At 38.2% G+C, this 15,603-nt stretch overlaps 2 protein-coding genes across 2 annotated transcripts; both read right to left on the bottom strand.

The window, feature by feature from the left end:
• Positions 1 to 451: 451 nt before the first annotated feature.
• Positions 452 to 2,015, bottom strand: LOC137942562 ((RS)-norcoclaurine 6-O-methyltransferase-like). The gene is made up of 2 exons (XM_068788260.1): positions 1,198 to 2,015; positions 452 to 981 (listed from the first exon to the last, which is right to left on the bottom strand). The coding sequence occupies exons 1-2, from the start codon at positions 1,924 to 1,926 to the stop codon at positions 691 to 693; spliced, it is 1,020 nt and encodes a 339-aa protein (XP_068644361.1). The 5' UTR covers positions 1,927 to 2,015; the 3' UTR covers positions 452 to 690.
• Positions 2,016 to 2,302: 287 nt separating this feature from the next.
• LOC137937585 (protein EXPORTIN 1A) lies at positions 2,303 to 15,429 on the bottom strand. Its single transcript, XM_068782682.1, has 32 exons — positions 15,041 to 15,429; positions 14,100 to 14,216; positions 11,277 to 11,369; positions 11,107 to 11,178; positions 10,816 to 10,923; positions 10,600 to 10,682; positions 10,214 to 10,352; positions 10,022 to 10,090; positions 9,864 to 9,941; positions 9,578 to 9,640; positions 9,418 to 9,462; positions 9,066 to 9,173; positions 8,859 to 8,957; positions 7,642 to 7,845; positions 6,833 to 6,892; positions 6,538 to 6,648; positions 6,095 to 6,192; positions 5,903 to 6,011; positions 5,741 to 5,806; positions 5,540 to 5,638; positions 5,342 to 5,422; positions 5,101 to 5,190; positions 4,911 to 4,996; positions 4,713 to 4,793; positions 4,420 to 4,602; positions 4,233 to 4,299; positions 4,031 to 4,141; positions 3,775 to 3,882; positions 3,560 to 3,697; positions 3,337 to 3,474; positions 3,122 to 3,226; positions 2,303 to 2,955 (listed from the first exon to the last, which is right to left on the bottom strand). The coding sequence occupies exons 1-32, from the start codon at positions 15,137 to 15,139 to the stop codon at positions 2,833 to 2,835; spliced, it is 3,231 nt and encodes a 1,076-aa protein (XP_068638783.1). The 5' UTR covers positions 15,140 to 15,429; the 3' UTR covers positions 2,303 to 2,832.
• Between the last annotated feature and the right edge of the window lie 174 nt (positions 15,430 to 15,603).

Here is a 15,603-nt window from a genome sequence, read left to right as displayed (position 1 = left end):
TTAATGGTCACCTCATCTTTTTGTTTCCATTGAAAGATTTGAAGTGAGTTATACTTTTGTGTTCCTGGCCTTTAATGGTCACCTCGTCTTCCGTTGTTTCATAAGCAAGTATTCTATATCGTTGATGTTTCAGCTATATAATTTTAAAAATTTTCACCTGTTCGTTAATTTTTTCACCATTCCAGTCCATTAATGTCGACAAGAAACCTCCCTTCGTCACACCCAGAACAAGAAGAAGAAAGGAGAAAAAGCAAAAGAAAAGCTAGATCGCGTCATTATCAGTTTCGCATTCGTTGGATTGTGACGCAGAGTCCCCGGCGAATGTGGAAAGGGCAAGAACTGACAAAAGAGGTGGCGGGGGATCTCATCACTCATCCTCTCGTCGACCAGACTTTTGAAACATTGCCAGACACGAGTACCATCCTCAATAATGAAGCAGACGGGGTGAAAGAAAAAAATCCCATCGAACACGGACCACAACAAAGTTAGATGCTGATGTAAACAGGTTTACAGGATAAAAGCTAAACCTTATCCAAAAGAAGCTAAGAATGCCGAAGAATCTATGGGAGATTCTATCGTGGAATCCGATCTTATTCTCTGTAGTTTGTTGAACAAACAGTTTTTTGCCTCACCCATTTTGGTTGATCACAGTACAAATCGAATGAAATGCGACTTTGATTCAGAAGGGTTTCATGGGAAAACTTCGATGATCGATTCGATGGCGACGATGGGGGTGATCTTGTATCGGCCATAGCCAGCGAGCTTGAAGAGCTTCTCCCACTCTGCTTTGCTTCTCTCTTTGCCTCCAACTGTTACCAACATGTCCATCTCCATCCCTAAACGAGCACCAGTGAACTCGTAGGTGGACTCCACGTCCGTCACGATGTCCACTATCACCAGTTTCCCCTTTTCAGGTATCGCCTCCTTGCATTTCTTCAGAATTTTAATGCAATCCTCGTCGCCCCAGTCGTGCAATACAGACTGAAATACAGCAGAGGTAGTTGAGATAAAATTTCAAGAAACAAAAACTTGAATCTTAGCTGGGTTAATGTTTGGTTTTGAATCAGATAAAAAGTGTCGAACGTGACAGTGACGTTCGGACAATTGTAATGTAATAAAATTGAATAGCAACCGACCGCCATTTTTGACCAATTGTAGCAAAGCTACGGAAGCGAGAAAGGAAGAAGGGCAGCTCACCTTCATGAAGACGACGTCTGTCTTTGGCACTTCAACAAACACGTCCCCTTCAATGCGCTCCACCTCGGGGCACTCCGGCGCAGTAGCGATGACATGGGGTAGGTCGAATACGGCGCACTTAACACCCGGGAAGGCCTTAGCAATAGCACGGGCGGCCACACCAGTGCTGCCGCCGACATCAACAAGGGAGCTCACCCCATTAAGGATCCCATCGCTATTAAACCCCTTCACCAGCGCCTCCGTCACCATGCTAGTATGACTCGTCATGGCGTCGCTCAGCAGCTGGTTAGCTTTGGAATCCTTGGCAAAGTACTCCCTGTAATCCACCCCGTGACATTTCTCCCACGGAGTCGTCTTCCCCTCCACCGCCGCGCTCAAAAAATGCCACGCATCCATCTCATAATACTGCAACATAGCAAAGGAGGCCAGACTCTTCTCTTCCCCTTTGAGAATCAGCTTCGACGCCGGAGTGGAAGCGTATTTGCCGTCCTCCCCCACGACCTGGAAGAGCTTCATGTGGACCAGGTAACGCATCACCCGGTACAAGCGGTCCAAATCAACGGAAGGAAGCGGAATCGCGGCAGCTAGTTCCGGCAGACTCATGGGTGTGCCGTGCCGGTGAAGAACGTCGGCGATACCCAACTCAATCGCGCATTTCAGCGTCATGGAATCGGCGAAGCCATAGATGTGTTTCCACACCAGAGCTTGAGCGTTCTTCTCTTCCTCCATCAACTCAAAATCTTCCAACCGGCAAAAATGACTACGGTGAGGAAAGATCTAGTTTGAGATTCTATTTATAAAAAATCAGTTCCAAGCGGAATCGGCAAGCGTGGACCGACAGATGGGGTTGCAGGGATTTTTGCGAAGAAGTCCCACGCGCGTGTCGAACAAATACCACGTGGTTCTTGCCGGTGAGCGTGTACATGGCAGTGTTCTCGACGTCTCTCCACACCTTTTTAATTATTACTAAAAATTATTTAATGTGGTTAAAATTCCATTATTAAATCTTAATCACATGCAGGGGGAACCCACCCTATGGGGCCCTTTTTTGGGGATAAAAAACCCAGAAGATTAAGCTATAGCAGTCTCTTGTTTCCGCCCAAAATGGAGCAAATGAATGAGAAAATATCATATATATATTTCACTACACTGCACATCGTTATCGAAGACAACATAACTGAAGGATAGAGGAAAAAAAATGGACTTTCAGCACAATTGGCAAGTTAGATTACGCTAAAGGGATCATCAGATGTATCCTAATGAGGGGCACAAAAGTCAATTTGATGTCCCTCCAGAGACGCAAAAATTACAAACATGCCAGATTTTTTCCTCAGCCGTGAACCAACAAACCCATATTAGTAATTTTTTTTTTTTTTTCCTGTAAATGGCCATGAGCCCTCCGCTACTTCAACCGACAACACCAATTGTCATGCAAGTATCACCAGCAGTCAAACAAAGGGCCCTTCCATAGGAATGCGGAAACCTCTGCTATCTTCCAATCTAGAGGAAAAGAGAAAATCAAAAGTCGGGCACTCAGACGGTTGCCTCTCTAGAAAATCTGGCAAATCCTTGTGTAGCGCCTTTCTTAGACTCTCATGGATAGCAAAGTGTTGGTGAAGACAAGTAGTTCGCAGGTCACGAATCCACCATCTCATCTTGTAACTCACTGGGTGCAATTAGCCCCGGAATAGTAAGCATTCGCTGGCGCTCCCTCTCTCTCTGAGCTGCAGCCTCTTCTGCATACAGATCTTTATTATCCTGCCAAAGTGAATTACAGAGTTAACCAACGTAGTTCTACTTATCAGAATTCCAAGCTATCTTAGCCATCACGTTCTACATGAGAGAGAATTCGTTATAAAATGAGGACACAACCAAGAGGCCAGAAAGCTGACCACAAAGAATTCTGATTCAGACACTGACTCACCTGGGCTGAGAATTCTTTTGACTGAACAAGGAAGTCGCGAATGTGGTTCTTGAAAGTAGATACATCATTTCTTGATTCAAACAACCCATCAACAAATAGAGACACCTGGAATCCCAATGTTTAAAATTGTTAGAAAGTAAAACCCTCAAATACAGCTAGTGAGTAACAACAAGGACTATATGATATGGCAAAAAAAATTATTTTCCTAGTCCTACCTCTGTGATCGCCATGTTGGGAAATGATGACCCCAGAAGTTCTATAGTGTAGTTACGAACGAATGCAGCATTATTTGGATAAGGAAGAGAAACGCTAGAAACATCCCACAGAGGCTCCGTCAATAAACCAGAGTCAACCTGACAATGTATGAAAGATCAATCCAATAGAAAATCTTTCAAAGCAATTAGAATAAGAAAATAATAGTAAAAAAAAGTGTAATACCAGACAAAACAAGTGTTGCAAAACTAATACGTGCAGCTTGAACCCAGGCTTATGAAATGTGTCCGTCAAAACAGCAAAAATTTCACGAACAATGTTGATGAAGTATGTCCTGTGGAACTGGTTACAAAACTCTGAAGCCTGCAGAAACAAAGACAGGGTAACCACACTACCTAGCATGACTAGGGAGAGAACCAAAAAACAAAGTTAACAGACACCTCAAAGTTCTTCAGCATCTCCAATAAAAGGTTGAGGCCCGTCTCTGCAATGTTTCTTTCAGTATGCCGAAATGCCCAGGTGATAGAGTCCATGACTAACTTCAGTTGCTGAGGACAAACAAATATGAGAAAAGGAGAACATGAATAGCTTTACTTAAATAAACCCTACTTAAATATACAACTAACTGAAAATGTTTAGCAAAAAAATAAAATAAAATAATATTCATTTCTTACAGCTGACAGAAACTTTACTAACCGTACTGGAAAGGTGAATCAAAGCACGGAAGCAATGAGTAGCAATGGCACGCAACAAAGAAAAAAATTTGAGCCGGTGCTCAGGGTAATCTTCAAAGTTCTTAGTAATCATCTGCCAAGGAAAGGTAAATTGTGTTCACTGTTAGTTGAAAATAGGAGCTTAAGATTACAAATATCAACCAAACAAACTGTCAAATCCTCACTTCAAGCGTGCACTCAAAAACAGCTTCAAATATGCGAGGGACATCCTCAATCATTACACCCCTGTACCTACACAACCAAATTTAGAGGTAAGGAACTCCAATAAACAGACCTATTAATTGAAGTTGTATGCAGTGGCTTAGAACTCTTTGATAGACAAAAGAAAGGAATACTAGAACCCGAACATACTTGTTTATGATTGTTGCAAAAAGTGATAAAACTTCAGATTCTCTGGCATCAGTTACATTCCTCAAGTAGTCTCCAAGCACAGGATCCATCATAGGCGGCACAAACTGTTTCCCGATGTGAGGTTGGTCTTCAGCTTTGTCCACAAATGTTTCAATTAACTTCAGAGTCTCCCTTTTAACAGATCTGATTCACAATTCATCAACTTAAACAATGCTTGAACAATTTCAATGCATTATTCTCATGGTGCACCAGTAACAAATGTATGGCATGAATCGTTTGAAGGTTTGGCTTACCGAAGAAGTTTCACATATGAAGACTTAGATGCAAAGGGACCCCCTTCTGCTATACTATTCGATACAAGCTCACTATACATTCTGCTCCATACATCATGATCCATACAAAATGCAACTCATTAGAGACACCAAACAAAATACATTAACCAAAATACGATAAAAAATAGGTTGATTAGTTTCTCATGAACCCAGTTGTACCTATAGACATTAAGCATGTCCAAGAAGATCAAACTAATTTGTGGCAAGAAGAATGTCCCAAGTGAATTGGCAACACTGGTGTTAGTCTGAAAGTTGAAAACCCAACGTTACAAGGCAGTAGATACAGCCCCATAAGCATGAAAGCTGGATTGGATACAGAACACGAAAAAAATCACTTTGCCACATTTACCTGCAATATGTTTAGTACAGTTCTGATCACATCTTGATCCTTAAGAAAATCAACACTTTGACGTGCTTGCCCAATAATCTCAACCCACCTCTGCATCATCAAACTGCATTGTTAGCTAGAATTATTTTTCAATACTATAATTGTTTTTAAAAAAATACTGACAAAACAAGCAAACTTGGACATGTAAATAATATTCTCAAGATTCAAGTGTCTATTACAGATAGAAACAAAACTCAATGACCTGATTTGGAAGTTCCATTAATCGTTGCACAAACTCATCCCTCTTCTTAGGATCAGATTCTGCTTGAATCATATGACCAACCTGAAAATGATCAAAAATGTTAAACATGTCACATCAAAAGCAGTGAACTGAATTACTCAGTATTATGTAAACAAATAAAATGCACAAATTCCTTCAACCCCAATGTTATCAGCATACCGACTCATAGAAAGTATGGATCTGGTGGGGCTCTAGATCTGCAACAGTAACAGGAAGGCCAGATAAAAGCTCAGAAACAAATGGCTCATTTTCCCCCACCTGCAAATTCCAAGAAGAATATTAAACTCACAAAACGACATCTACTTCCAGCAATTTCAGATATTGCACAGGTACAGAGAAAACAAGACCAAAAATAATTACCTGTACAATAACAAATTTACGCTTGCATTTCTGAACAATTTTTAAGAAGGTATCACATGCCATATCCTGAGATACGAGGACAGAATCATTCTGTTAACACACATTTCACAAAAGAAGATTACAGAGCCAATAAATCACATATAGAAATATGTAACAGGTTACCTGCACTCCGGGATGTGTTTCATGCATGAACTCAAATAACTTATTGACAACAGTTTTCAGAAACTTCCAGTGCGCCCTCAAAAATTTAGGATATTGCCCTACAACATACCTGACAGTTCACCTAACACTGTCAGTAGAGTGACAAGAAATTGTTATCCAAGCAAATGAAGATCAAACTTCAGTATCTCTCACATAATGTTACTGGCAATCACAGCTTTGTTATCCTTGCCCTTTGTTATTTCACATAGGTTTAGCAGGTCACGGATGACAAGCACCAGAAACCTGTTTTCCTGCAAGGTAAAAAGTCAAAATATTTTAAGAAAAATAATAACAATAAACTGAGAAAGTCTAATGCCCAATAATTGATTAACCAAGTATTTTTATAAACAGAAAACATTGATGACTTGGAAGAAAACCAAGTGATTGCCAGAAATGGATAAGTTCATTCTAGATTTACGACATGCAAGAAATATAAGTCTTAAGTAGTGAGCAACATATTAACACACTTTATAGTTAGTTGGTTAGAATACATATGACCAGAAAGTATTAACTGACTTCCTAGTCACCATTTTAAAATAGAAAAAGACTTTGCCTAACAAGAAACTATGAGAGATGTACAAATGTCATAAAGATACCTGCTCCTCTTGCATAGACCCAGATATAGATCCTATTGCCCAACACAGAGTGTTCAAATTGTTCCATGTCCAATCTTCTCCATTCAGTTGCTTGCTTAATTTTGTCAACATCTGAAATATATAACACACATAAATAAACCTAATCACTACATGTTAACTGTCAAAAGGAAGATATGATGTACACTTTGACACAAACAAATTTGAACAACCACATAATGGAAATTTAACACTGGCACTAAAGTCACGCAGGCACGGCAGGCACCACAAGATAAGATGAGGGTAATAGTTCACAGACCTGTTTTTCAGTGTCCTCGTGATCGAGGTGCGACAAATAGATCAGAGTTTCCCTCATGATCTGTAATTTAAGGAGAAAAATAAAGTAAGCCAAAAAAGACCTCTAAAACATAAGAACACATGCAAAGGATGCCAATAGTAAGGAGTTTGGGTAAAGAATATTTTGGAGTTGGTCTACTTGAGGATCTCCACAAATGTTACATCTTTCTAAAGTAACCAATTGCAAGTTTGTGATCACTTAAATGATCCCATTTGAATGCCTGCCACCAGATCAAGAGTTGAAATTTGTTTGCTCTACGCACATAAAGCAAGTGAATTATCTCGGTTTTAGTAGCATCAATTTCATCCATATGATGCACCACACAAAAAAAAGTCAATCCTGTAGTGCAGTTTTTCATGAATTAATAACAAAGGGAAAAAGCAGAAACACTCTCAAATACTAGTCATGGTCTTTAACTTGTACAGCAATTAAAACTTGCTATATCTGAAGATTAGTGCCCCCCTAATACAAGCAATCATAACAGCCTATATAAATTAAACACAGCCCACTGTATACATTAAACATATCACATTATATACTTTAAACTATGCAGAAAGATAATCAACCGCTGAAACTTGTTTTTTGAAAAAAGAGCTATTTCAACATAATAAAACCCAATTATATTCTCATATAGTTGTATCACTGACAAACTCAAAATGATGTAAAATCTAATTTAAAATCAGCAAGAGAACAATCCAGTATGCCCAGAACCATCATGGTCACAAATTGTGCTCATTTTGGAAAAAGACATGCCTGACAGCAGCACACACCTTATATTGTACAAGGACATCATTATCCTTCATAGTTTCACGAACAATGTTGCCGTTCTCATCCTCAACTATCAAAACCTCCTCAGGCTTAGCCATACGACAAATCATGAGCATCCTTAATTTTGATAATGGACCAGCATAGAGTTGCCTCCTTTGAGAAAGTTGCGAACCCATACCATCAACCATACCAGAGAGCAGAGGAGCCTGCAGTTTCATTGATCATGTTTGCTAGCGTCAGTAGATGATGGCAAGCATTAAATGCACAGGTGCATGAAAAATGCCATAAGAAAAAATTGCTACCCTCAGAATAGGGAGTTCTTCTATAGATTTCCAGTTTGGACAAGAAAAGGAGCGAATTGCAGCACGAGAACCACAATCTAAATACCTATCAAACAAAATGTTATTATTTGGCATATTTGCAGCTTCACCAGCTCAGACATCCAAAAGGTTTGTCAATCTTTAATACATATTTCACATTCAAAAAGCTAAAATTCCATAACCTGAAGAACCACAGTTTGATTAGAGTAGCTACATTTATGTACATACTGACACCCAGTAATCAGATAAAACAAGGCCACTCTGGTAATGTCAAGGCTAATTTAATTATGTATTTCATATTATTAGCAAATGATGGGGATAAAGAAGTAAACATGAGGATAATCCCAAGTACAATGCTAATGACAAGATATATTAGTCTTTCTTCACAGAGCTTATTACAGTTTCATTCCCTCATTTTGGGTTCCATTTGGTTTTCATAGTTCTGTATATGCATGAGGATATGTGCATTTGTGTGTGTGAATCCAATCCAAATACTTATAGGTTTCAAATATAATTTGGAGGTCCAAAAAAATTCCCAAAATATTCCAAGTATCAAGCATCAGAATTCTAATGTGGATTCAGACACTCGAAGGTCCATAAAGAATGGGTGTCCCTTGCTAAGAGCAATTGATAAAGCTATGCTGCATATATGTAAGTGCACTGTGACTCATATGCAACCTTAACAGCCATGCTCATTCCAAAGTTTACAGCTGCTGGAAGAAAAGGCATCTCAAGCTTTAGAATAAAGCAACACAGTAAGTTGAATTAATTTTTTACAACCTTACATATATATTTGAACCATATAGAATCAGAGCAAGACTAGCAGGAATTTTCAACATAGATGCATACTGGTTGAATTTGGAAAAGAAAATGTCATAACAGATAGTAATATACAATACCTGAAGACCCATCATGTTTGCAGTGGCTGCAGGATTGTCTAAGTTGTGATGAGCCTCAAACAATTCAAGAACCAATGAATTCCAATAGTCCAAGCAAACCTGCCATCCATTCAATAAGAAAGACATGGAGTTTCAAAATCAAGAAGATTGAAAAGACCAAAAAGGAAAAAAAAGAGAGAAAAACAACTTTGAGAAAACAATGTGTACCTTAAAAACTTCTGTATCATCAACATAAGAAATGCTAATAAGATATTCAAGACCCAAAAGAAGTGCAGCTCTGTTCTCTGCACTGGCTTCAAGTACTCGAATGTGATTCTGCAAAAGGAGGCAATAAAGCAACTTTATTAACAACATTGATAATATGTCATGCAAAGCAGGTATCAAGCTGCATCCAATCTCATACACAAGTCAATCAAGTTTAGAAGTACAAATATTGCCACATAGAAGAAAAGGACCAGCAAATCCTATTATTCATAAGCACATTTAGGTCCCACCTAATACCACTGAAAAGATTTAATTCAATCAGTTGGAAAGTAAATGATACCAGATACTCACTTACCTTGAAAAATGAGGTGAAGAAAAGAGCCAAGTTCTGAATAAATACCTGCAAGGAAAACCAAGAAGCAAAATTCAGGTAATCCACAAGGAAAGCAAGTGAAGAAGCAGTTGCAGAGACGCCCTAAATCAGAACAGAAGCCCAAAACCAAAAGAAAGCTCACTTGCTCTTCACCAGAACCATTGGCATAGGCATCTGGAATGTTAGTTCCTGGTGGGAGAATGCCCTGCAGATGATAGACACCTATCAGCACTGAAACAAAAATTTCCAAAACAAAAGTTCCCTTTTTAACAAAGAAGCAAAACAAAATGAAAAAAACGTTTTGCAAGATACAAGATCCAATGTACAACAACAACTCTCAGAATTGTTTTTCTTTGGTGAGAAAAACATCTAAGAAAACTAAGAAATATAAATTGCCCAAATAGATAAAACAAGCTATCCGAACTCACCTGTAGCTGAACAATGAAAATCGAATACATCTTCACAAACTGCAAGTCATAGTAATCACCAAATGACAGAGCTGCAACCTGTCATATGCACACAATCAGCCAAGAATAAAGAAGAGGCAACAATATTATATATATATCAGTTTGAGAAAATTTCCCACCTCTGTTAAACACTGGAGTGTAAGATTCCTGTATGCTGGGACCGGAAAGAATTTCAAGAGGGTTTCTAGCTGCCACAAAACAAAAAACATTTGTAAGACTAATGCACTAAATTCACCTTGGTGACAAGACACTCACTGACAATTCATAAATCATAACAAAATCATATGTTGATATCTGTTAAATGGACCAACCAGCGGAGATTCAAATATATAGCCAAGAGGAATCCATGACAAGAAAGCGTGCAATGTGGCAAGGGTCGCCCGTACAAGTTCAGTCCTCTGGGATGCAGATAGGACATATAAGCACAACTCATGAATGAGCTGAAATTCACTGTAAACACAAGAATATTTTGATAAGATAGACATTCTTCAAACTAAATAATGGTTAGGACCAAAGAAGATATTATAAACAACACATGCACGAGTCATGAAATTTTTTTGAAAAGATTGTTATGGCAAGCATCAAAATGCATTTTCAATATACCAAGCTAGTTGATTAAGTTTTTACCAAAACCAGAAGCAAAGACATCAAAACTTCACTCTTCACCAAAAATCATATACTAGACTGTCCCCCTTACCTGTTCAGTGACTGTTTCAGTTCTTTGATCTTCTGTTGTGTCATCTCCCCTCTTGAAAAATCAAAAACCTCTTCACTGAGGAGCTGGATATTTAAGAGCCTAAGTAAATACCGAGGATAACCTTCTAGGGAAAAGAAGAGCATCCCTATTCACAAACAATAAAGAAACTAAATTGATTTAAAAATTAAAAAGAAAAAAGCGGCAACAGAATGGCACCTTTAGTATTGCCATGCAATTCTCACAAATTGTTTCACTGCTCTTTGCAGCAGAAACAAGATCAGGAATAAATGTCCTCCATCTGGCCGGCCACTCATGTTTCAGGACCTGTAATTTCCAAAAGCAAAGACAATCATATGATGCTAACCACTATGAAAAGTTAAAGCAACCACAAGGCAGCAAAGCTCTGCTAAATAATCGTAAAACAATATAAGGTGGCAGTAGGACTTGATAACTAGCTACACTATCAAATCATTTTTTTCCAGAAAAACAACAAAATCCAAAACACACCTGAACCAATATTATGTTGAGTTTGTTGACATACAGCCGCTCACTTCTGAAAGAAGCTTCATTACTTGAAAGCTTTAAAAATAAAAGAATCAGTACAACATCAACCAAACCACATAATGAGTAGCTAGTAAATCTTGAAAGCAGACGAGGAGAGTGATCACAATGCATACTTGTACAATAACATCTGAGATGTAGTTCTTAATTCCATCCCTTTGCTCAATTGGCAATGCATTCCATCTATACTTGATGACACCTTCAAGGACCTGGATATCATCCACAAAAATTGGATAAAGTTCAGTTTCATGATTTTTTTTAAAGAATTTTTTTTAGCTTATTCTTAAAAAATCAGTATCGTGATCTATATGAGTAAGAACTAGATTCTCTCATGAAGAAGTACAAACATATTACAGCAGAAAAAAAAAATTAGTATATCCTAAGAAAAATAAATATTGCAAACAGTATAACACTTAACAGCTAGACATAAGGGATAGATAATGATTTCATTCACATCAATATTTTTTTATTTTTTTGAAAAGCATCATTCAAATCAATATGAAAGGAAAAGATTACATCAGACATTAAGCAATATATAAAAATTTATGACTAAATAATGATAAGAAAACTGCTCCAAAGCAAGTATCGAACATGATTTAAAAAAAAAAGATTGCTCCACAGGTTTACACAATTTCCATCTGTAAACCGGTTCCCCATATCTCCATCATCTTCTACTGCAATAATCTGAACCGAAAATCATGCAAAATCTAGAGGATGTGGAAATACAACATGGACCACTTCAGGGAAGTGACAGCAACCAACAAGCCTTTAATAAAGTGAACCTCTATTCTGCCCCAACATATGATTTTATCATACAGAATTGTGTCACTTATACCACCCAGATTCTTCTCTAATTATTCCAATAACGATGATGATGATAATAATAATACTATCCCTTTGAGAGAGGATTTCTATTGGTACAGCTTAATATTCACATATATTTTCAACACAGGAATATGAATTGTCTGTCTCCTCCTTAGCATGATAATCTCTTCTGTGAGGCAGATAAACCACACTAGAAGGGAATTCATCTTACAATATGAATTTTTTTTAATAAAGAAAAAGAGAGCAACATGAACTTACAATATGAATGATAAATTGATTTAGGACTACCACAATGATGATTGCAAAAAGTGTGCCACTTAAAAGCAGGAATCACAATTCCTCAAGAACACCAGATTAGCAGATATTTTCATTTGCCATAATAACAGAAGGCACACTCAAACGGTATAGGTAAGAATAACACCCAAGTGACCTGCATATTATTTATGCATAGAACTAGACAACCATTAACTCAACAGGAGATTCTAATGCCAATAACAAACGATCAAATCAAGACACTGCTGCCAGAATATGATGAGAATTTGAAATCAAGAACAGATGCACATGAATCAAACCGAGTTTTAAAAAGCTTAATAAAACTCAGATAGTCAACGAGACATTTCGATTGGTGTATAGGAACATTAGCATGGACAGAGGCTATTGGAACATATGCTCAAATAGGTAAAAATAGTGGTGAATAGGGAAATTGGTGGCAGACACTATGGTGACAGAAATACATGTATATGACACCACAACATTAAAAACTCATATATTTCGCATGAAAATTTGGCCTTCGGTAACTTTGCTTCATTCCATTTTTTTGCCTAAAGCCCAAGCTTTTCTTTTCACTTTGTCCATTGCAGACAACTGCTCAGACCACAGAGCCAATTCATTGAGGAGACAATCAGGCTCATCCTTGTTGTGCCATTCTATGTTCTGTAGTACGATCAAGCTGAACTAATAAAGTCATTTATTCAAAATAGGAATTTAACTACCAACTGTTACAAGTACTTGGGTAAGAGATCTTCCTTCTTGAAGTATAAAATTGTTAAGTTCTCTGAGCATGCTCAATTAAGATAGTTCAGTCTATGAACAACAAACTACACGTAGTTCATACACATTTGTCATGCTTTAAAAATGAATCAAAGGGATACATTGAATTGTCTGTGTCTAAGACACACATGCTATTTTGGGCACGGGAAAGTATTTTGACAATTGCTAGAGGTTATCCGCTACAGAAACTTTTTTTTTTATTTTTATAAAAATGTATTTTTTTTATGAAGATGTATTTTTATTAAAAGAAAAAGAAAAATTACAAAGGCGGAGGGAGCAAATCCCTTACAACGAGAGATTGCAGGAAAGCTCCCTCCTTGGCAAGCACATCTGCTGCCGAATTTGCAGATCTAAAAATGTATTTATATTAACAAGAGAGAATTTACAAAGGAAGAGGGAGCAAATCCCTAACAACAAGAGATTGCAGGGTCGCTCCCTGCTTGGCTAGCACATTTGCTGCCAAATTTGCAGATCTCGGAAATCTGCTACAGAAACTTCAAATGAATTTTTAGATAGATTCTTCCTTAGTGCACTTCAAATCCTGTAACTGGTTATATGATATTAATATCATCTATAATTCACTTTTCTTGTACATTCAGACGACAATACCTCAATAAAAACAATAAATTAATCAAAAAATCGGTGCACTCTTTGATAGAGTAATTCACCAAGTACACAAAACGAATTATAGAGAACACTGAACAATCGATGACACTTTACAAGGGGGACTGACCATTACTAAATGGAACAGCGTTGCTAGAAAGAGAATATAAGCCCAAGCTAAGTGTCGTATTTAAGAGCCAATATTAAAAAATCACCACAAAAGAAGCTCTTGAATGTTTTTCATGGAACATATGCAGACATTTTTAAAGGATGTATACAACAGAAAATTACAAACAAAAACAACTAGCCCCAGCATCTAAAGATAGTAATAGAAAGAGCAATACTCCACCAGAAATGTCTAAGATATCAGATTTATATCAAGATGGAAGTGATAATATATACTTCAATGGTGACTAGTATATCAGCAAGCTGTATATCTCAACATGAATACATAAACTGACCTGCAGTGCAAAGAATTTAGTATTCAGATTATGTGAGCTCTGAAGAATGTGGACTACTTGTAGCCATGTATCTGGGTTGGTTTGCAGCTCTCGCAATATGGCATCTGCAGCGGCTCTCTGTCACAATATAGCAAATTTTTGAACCAGAACGGTGCATACGAAAGTTCCATCCAAGACATGTTGTAGGCAATAAGTGCAACGACCAGAGGTGACTCTCTAAATAAAGACTTGTACTCCTTATAATCGTTTAAATATCACACTAAAAATACCAAACAGAAGAGTAGTAAACGAAGACTCAAGAAGGAACAATGAGAACAAAAGAAGATCCAGAATTACGGTACTGGAAGTCAGAGAAAATTGTAGCTGAAACAATCAGTCAATCGCTTCCATGTCTTTTTCTCTCAGGAAAAAAGTTAAGAATGACGAGCTTGGTTGTCTCAATTGCCAATCTCAGATGCAAAAACTTTAAAAAAAAAAATACAAATGAACGAAATTTAAGAGGAAATGTGCATTGTACATGTTGGGAATTGCATCTAGGACCCACTTGAAAAACCGAAAACTTCAAAAAAAAAAAAAAAGGATGGGCAAACGTATGATAGAACGGCCACCTTCTGCTTCCAGTACAGTGTACTGGTAGCAGTTTACAACTAAAAATAGAAGAAAATGATTGAAACAAAAGAAAGTAGAGAAAACATAAACAATCATCCTCTCAACTACCTAATTAGGAAAGACCAAGTATATAACCCCTAAACCCAATCACAGACAGGGAAATGAGCTGTATAAATAAGGCAACGCCAGCACAACCAATACGTCCTTCACTACATGAGAAACTAATGATTACAAATCTCCCCCCCCCCCCCCCCCCCCCCCCCCCCCCTCCCATTGAAAAATAAAAAAGACACTAAAGAAAAAAACACCGCATCAACGGAACCACATCTAACCTCCTCCTTAGATCCAGTTCCATAGAACGCCGCAACGGTGGCATCCAGTAGCAGGACATCAATCGGCTGACTCAAGTCTTTAAGCTTCTCCGCCGCCATGGACCGAAGTAGGGCTTCCCTCCCAGCAAATCAAGCTTTAACGAAAACCCCAAACCCTAGAAATGCAGACGATGAGCGCAACAGCGAAGCAACCGACCGGAAACAATACGGCGAGCAAAACCGGGCCCGAAAACCCTAATCGGAGGGGTTTTGTCTTTTGAGGTTCAAAACCGCGGAAGACGACTTTGAAGCAGTTTTTCCCCCCTTCCCTCCTCCTCTCTTCTTTTATGTCGCGTCTTCTATAAAATTACGCTCTTTCTCTACACTCTCCGCTGTGGTCGCCAAACATTAGTGACTGCGAGCGAGTGCTTTGAAATCTCCGGGCCCTCGAATATAGATTGGGGGGAACCCCCACAGAGATTAATGGGCACAGAGATGGACTAAATTACGGAACAGCCACTGGTTTCCGGAAGCGGGGAGTGAAGGAATGCGCTGGAAGGTCTTGGCCCTCTCCTTGTCTGAGC

Source organism: Aristolochia californica, unplaced genomic scaffold, assembly GCF_029961685.1.
Source record: "Aristolochia californica isolate CCGP_79_NKW_82.1479 unplaced genomic scaffold, dmAriCali1.0.hap1 SCAF_10, whole genome shotgun sequence".
Classification (NCBI taxonomy): Eukaryota; Viridiplantae; Streptophyta; class Magnoliopsida; order Piperales; family Aristolochiaceae; genus Aristolochia; species Aristolochia californica.
The sequence above is the reverse complement of the archived record's forward strand: the minus strand, read 5'-3'. Positions and strand labels throughout refer to the sequence as shown.

What these genes read in the sequence shown, in the direction of transcription:
- LOC137937585 (XM_068782682.1), bottom strand. Translation starts at nt 15,139, where the DNA reads ATGGCGGCGGAGAAGCTTAAAGACTTGAGTCAGCCGATTGATGTCCTG. An exon ending in TTTGCAACAATCATAAACAA is followed by an intron (nt 4,300 to 4,419) that starts GTATGTTCGGGT and finishes TTGGTTGTGTAG; the next exon opens with GTACAGGGGTGTAATGATTG. An exon ending in CCAACATGGCGATCACAGAG is followed by an intron (nt 3,227 to 3,336) that starts GTAGGACTAGGA and finishes TTGGGATTCCAG; the next exon opens with GTGTCTCTATTTGTTGATGG.
- LOC137942562 (XM_068788260.1), bottom strand. Translation starts at nt 1,926, where the DNA reads ATGGAGGAAGAGAAGAACGCTCAAGCTCTGGTGTGGAAACACATCTAT. An exon ending in CAGACGTCGTCTTCATGAAG is followed by an intron (nt 982 to 1,197) that starts GTGAGCTGCCCT and finishes GCTGTATTTCAG; the next exon opens with TCTGTATTGCACGACTGGGG.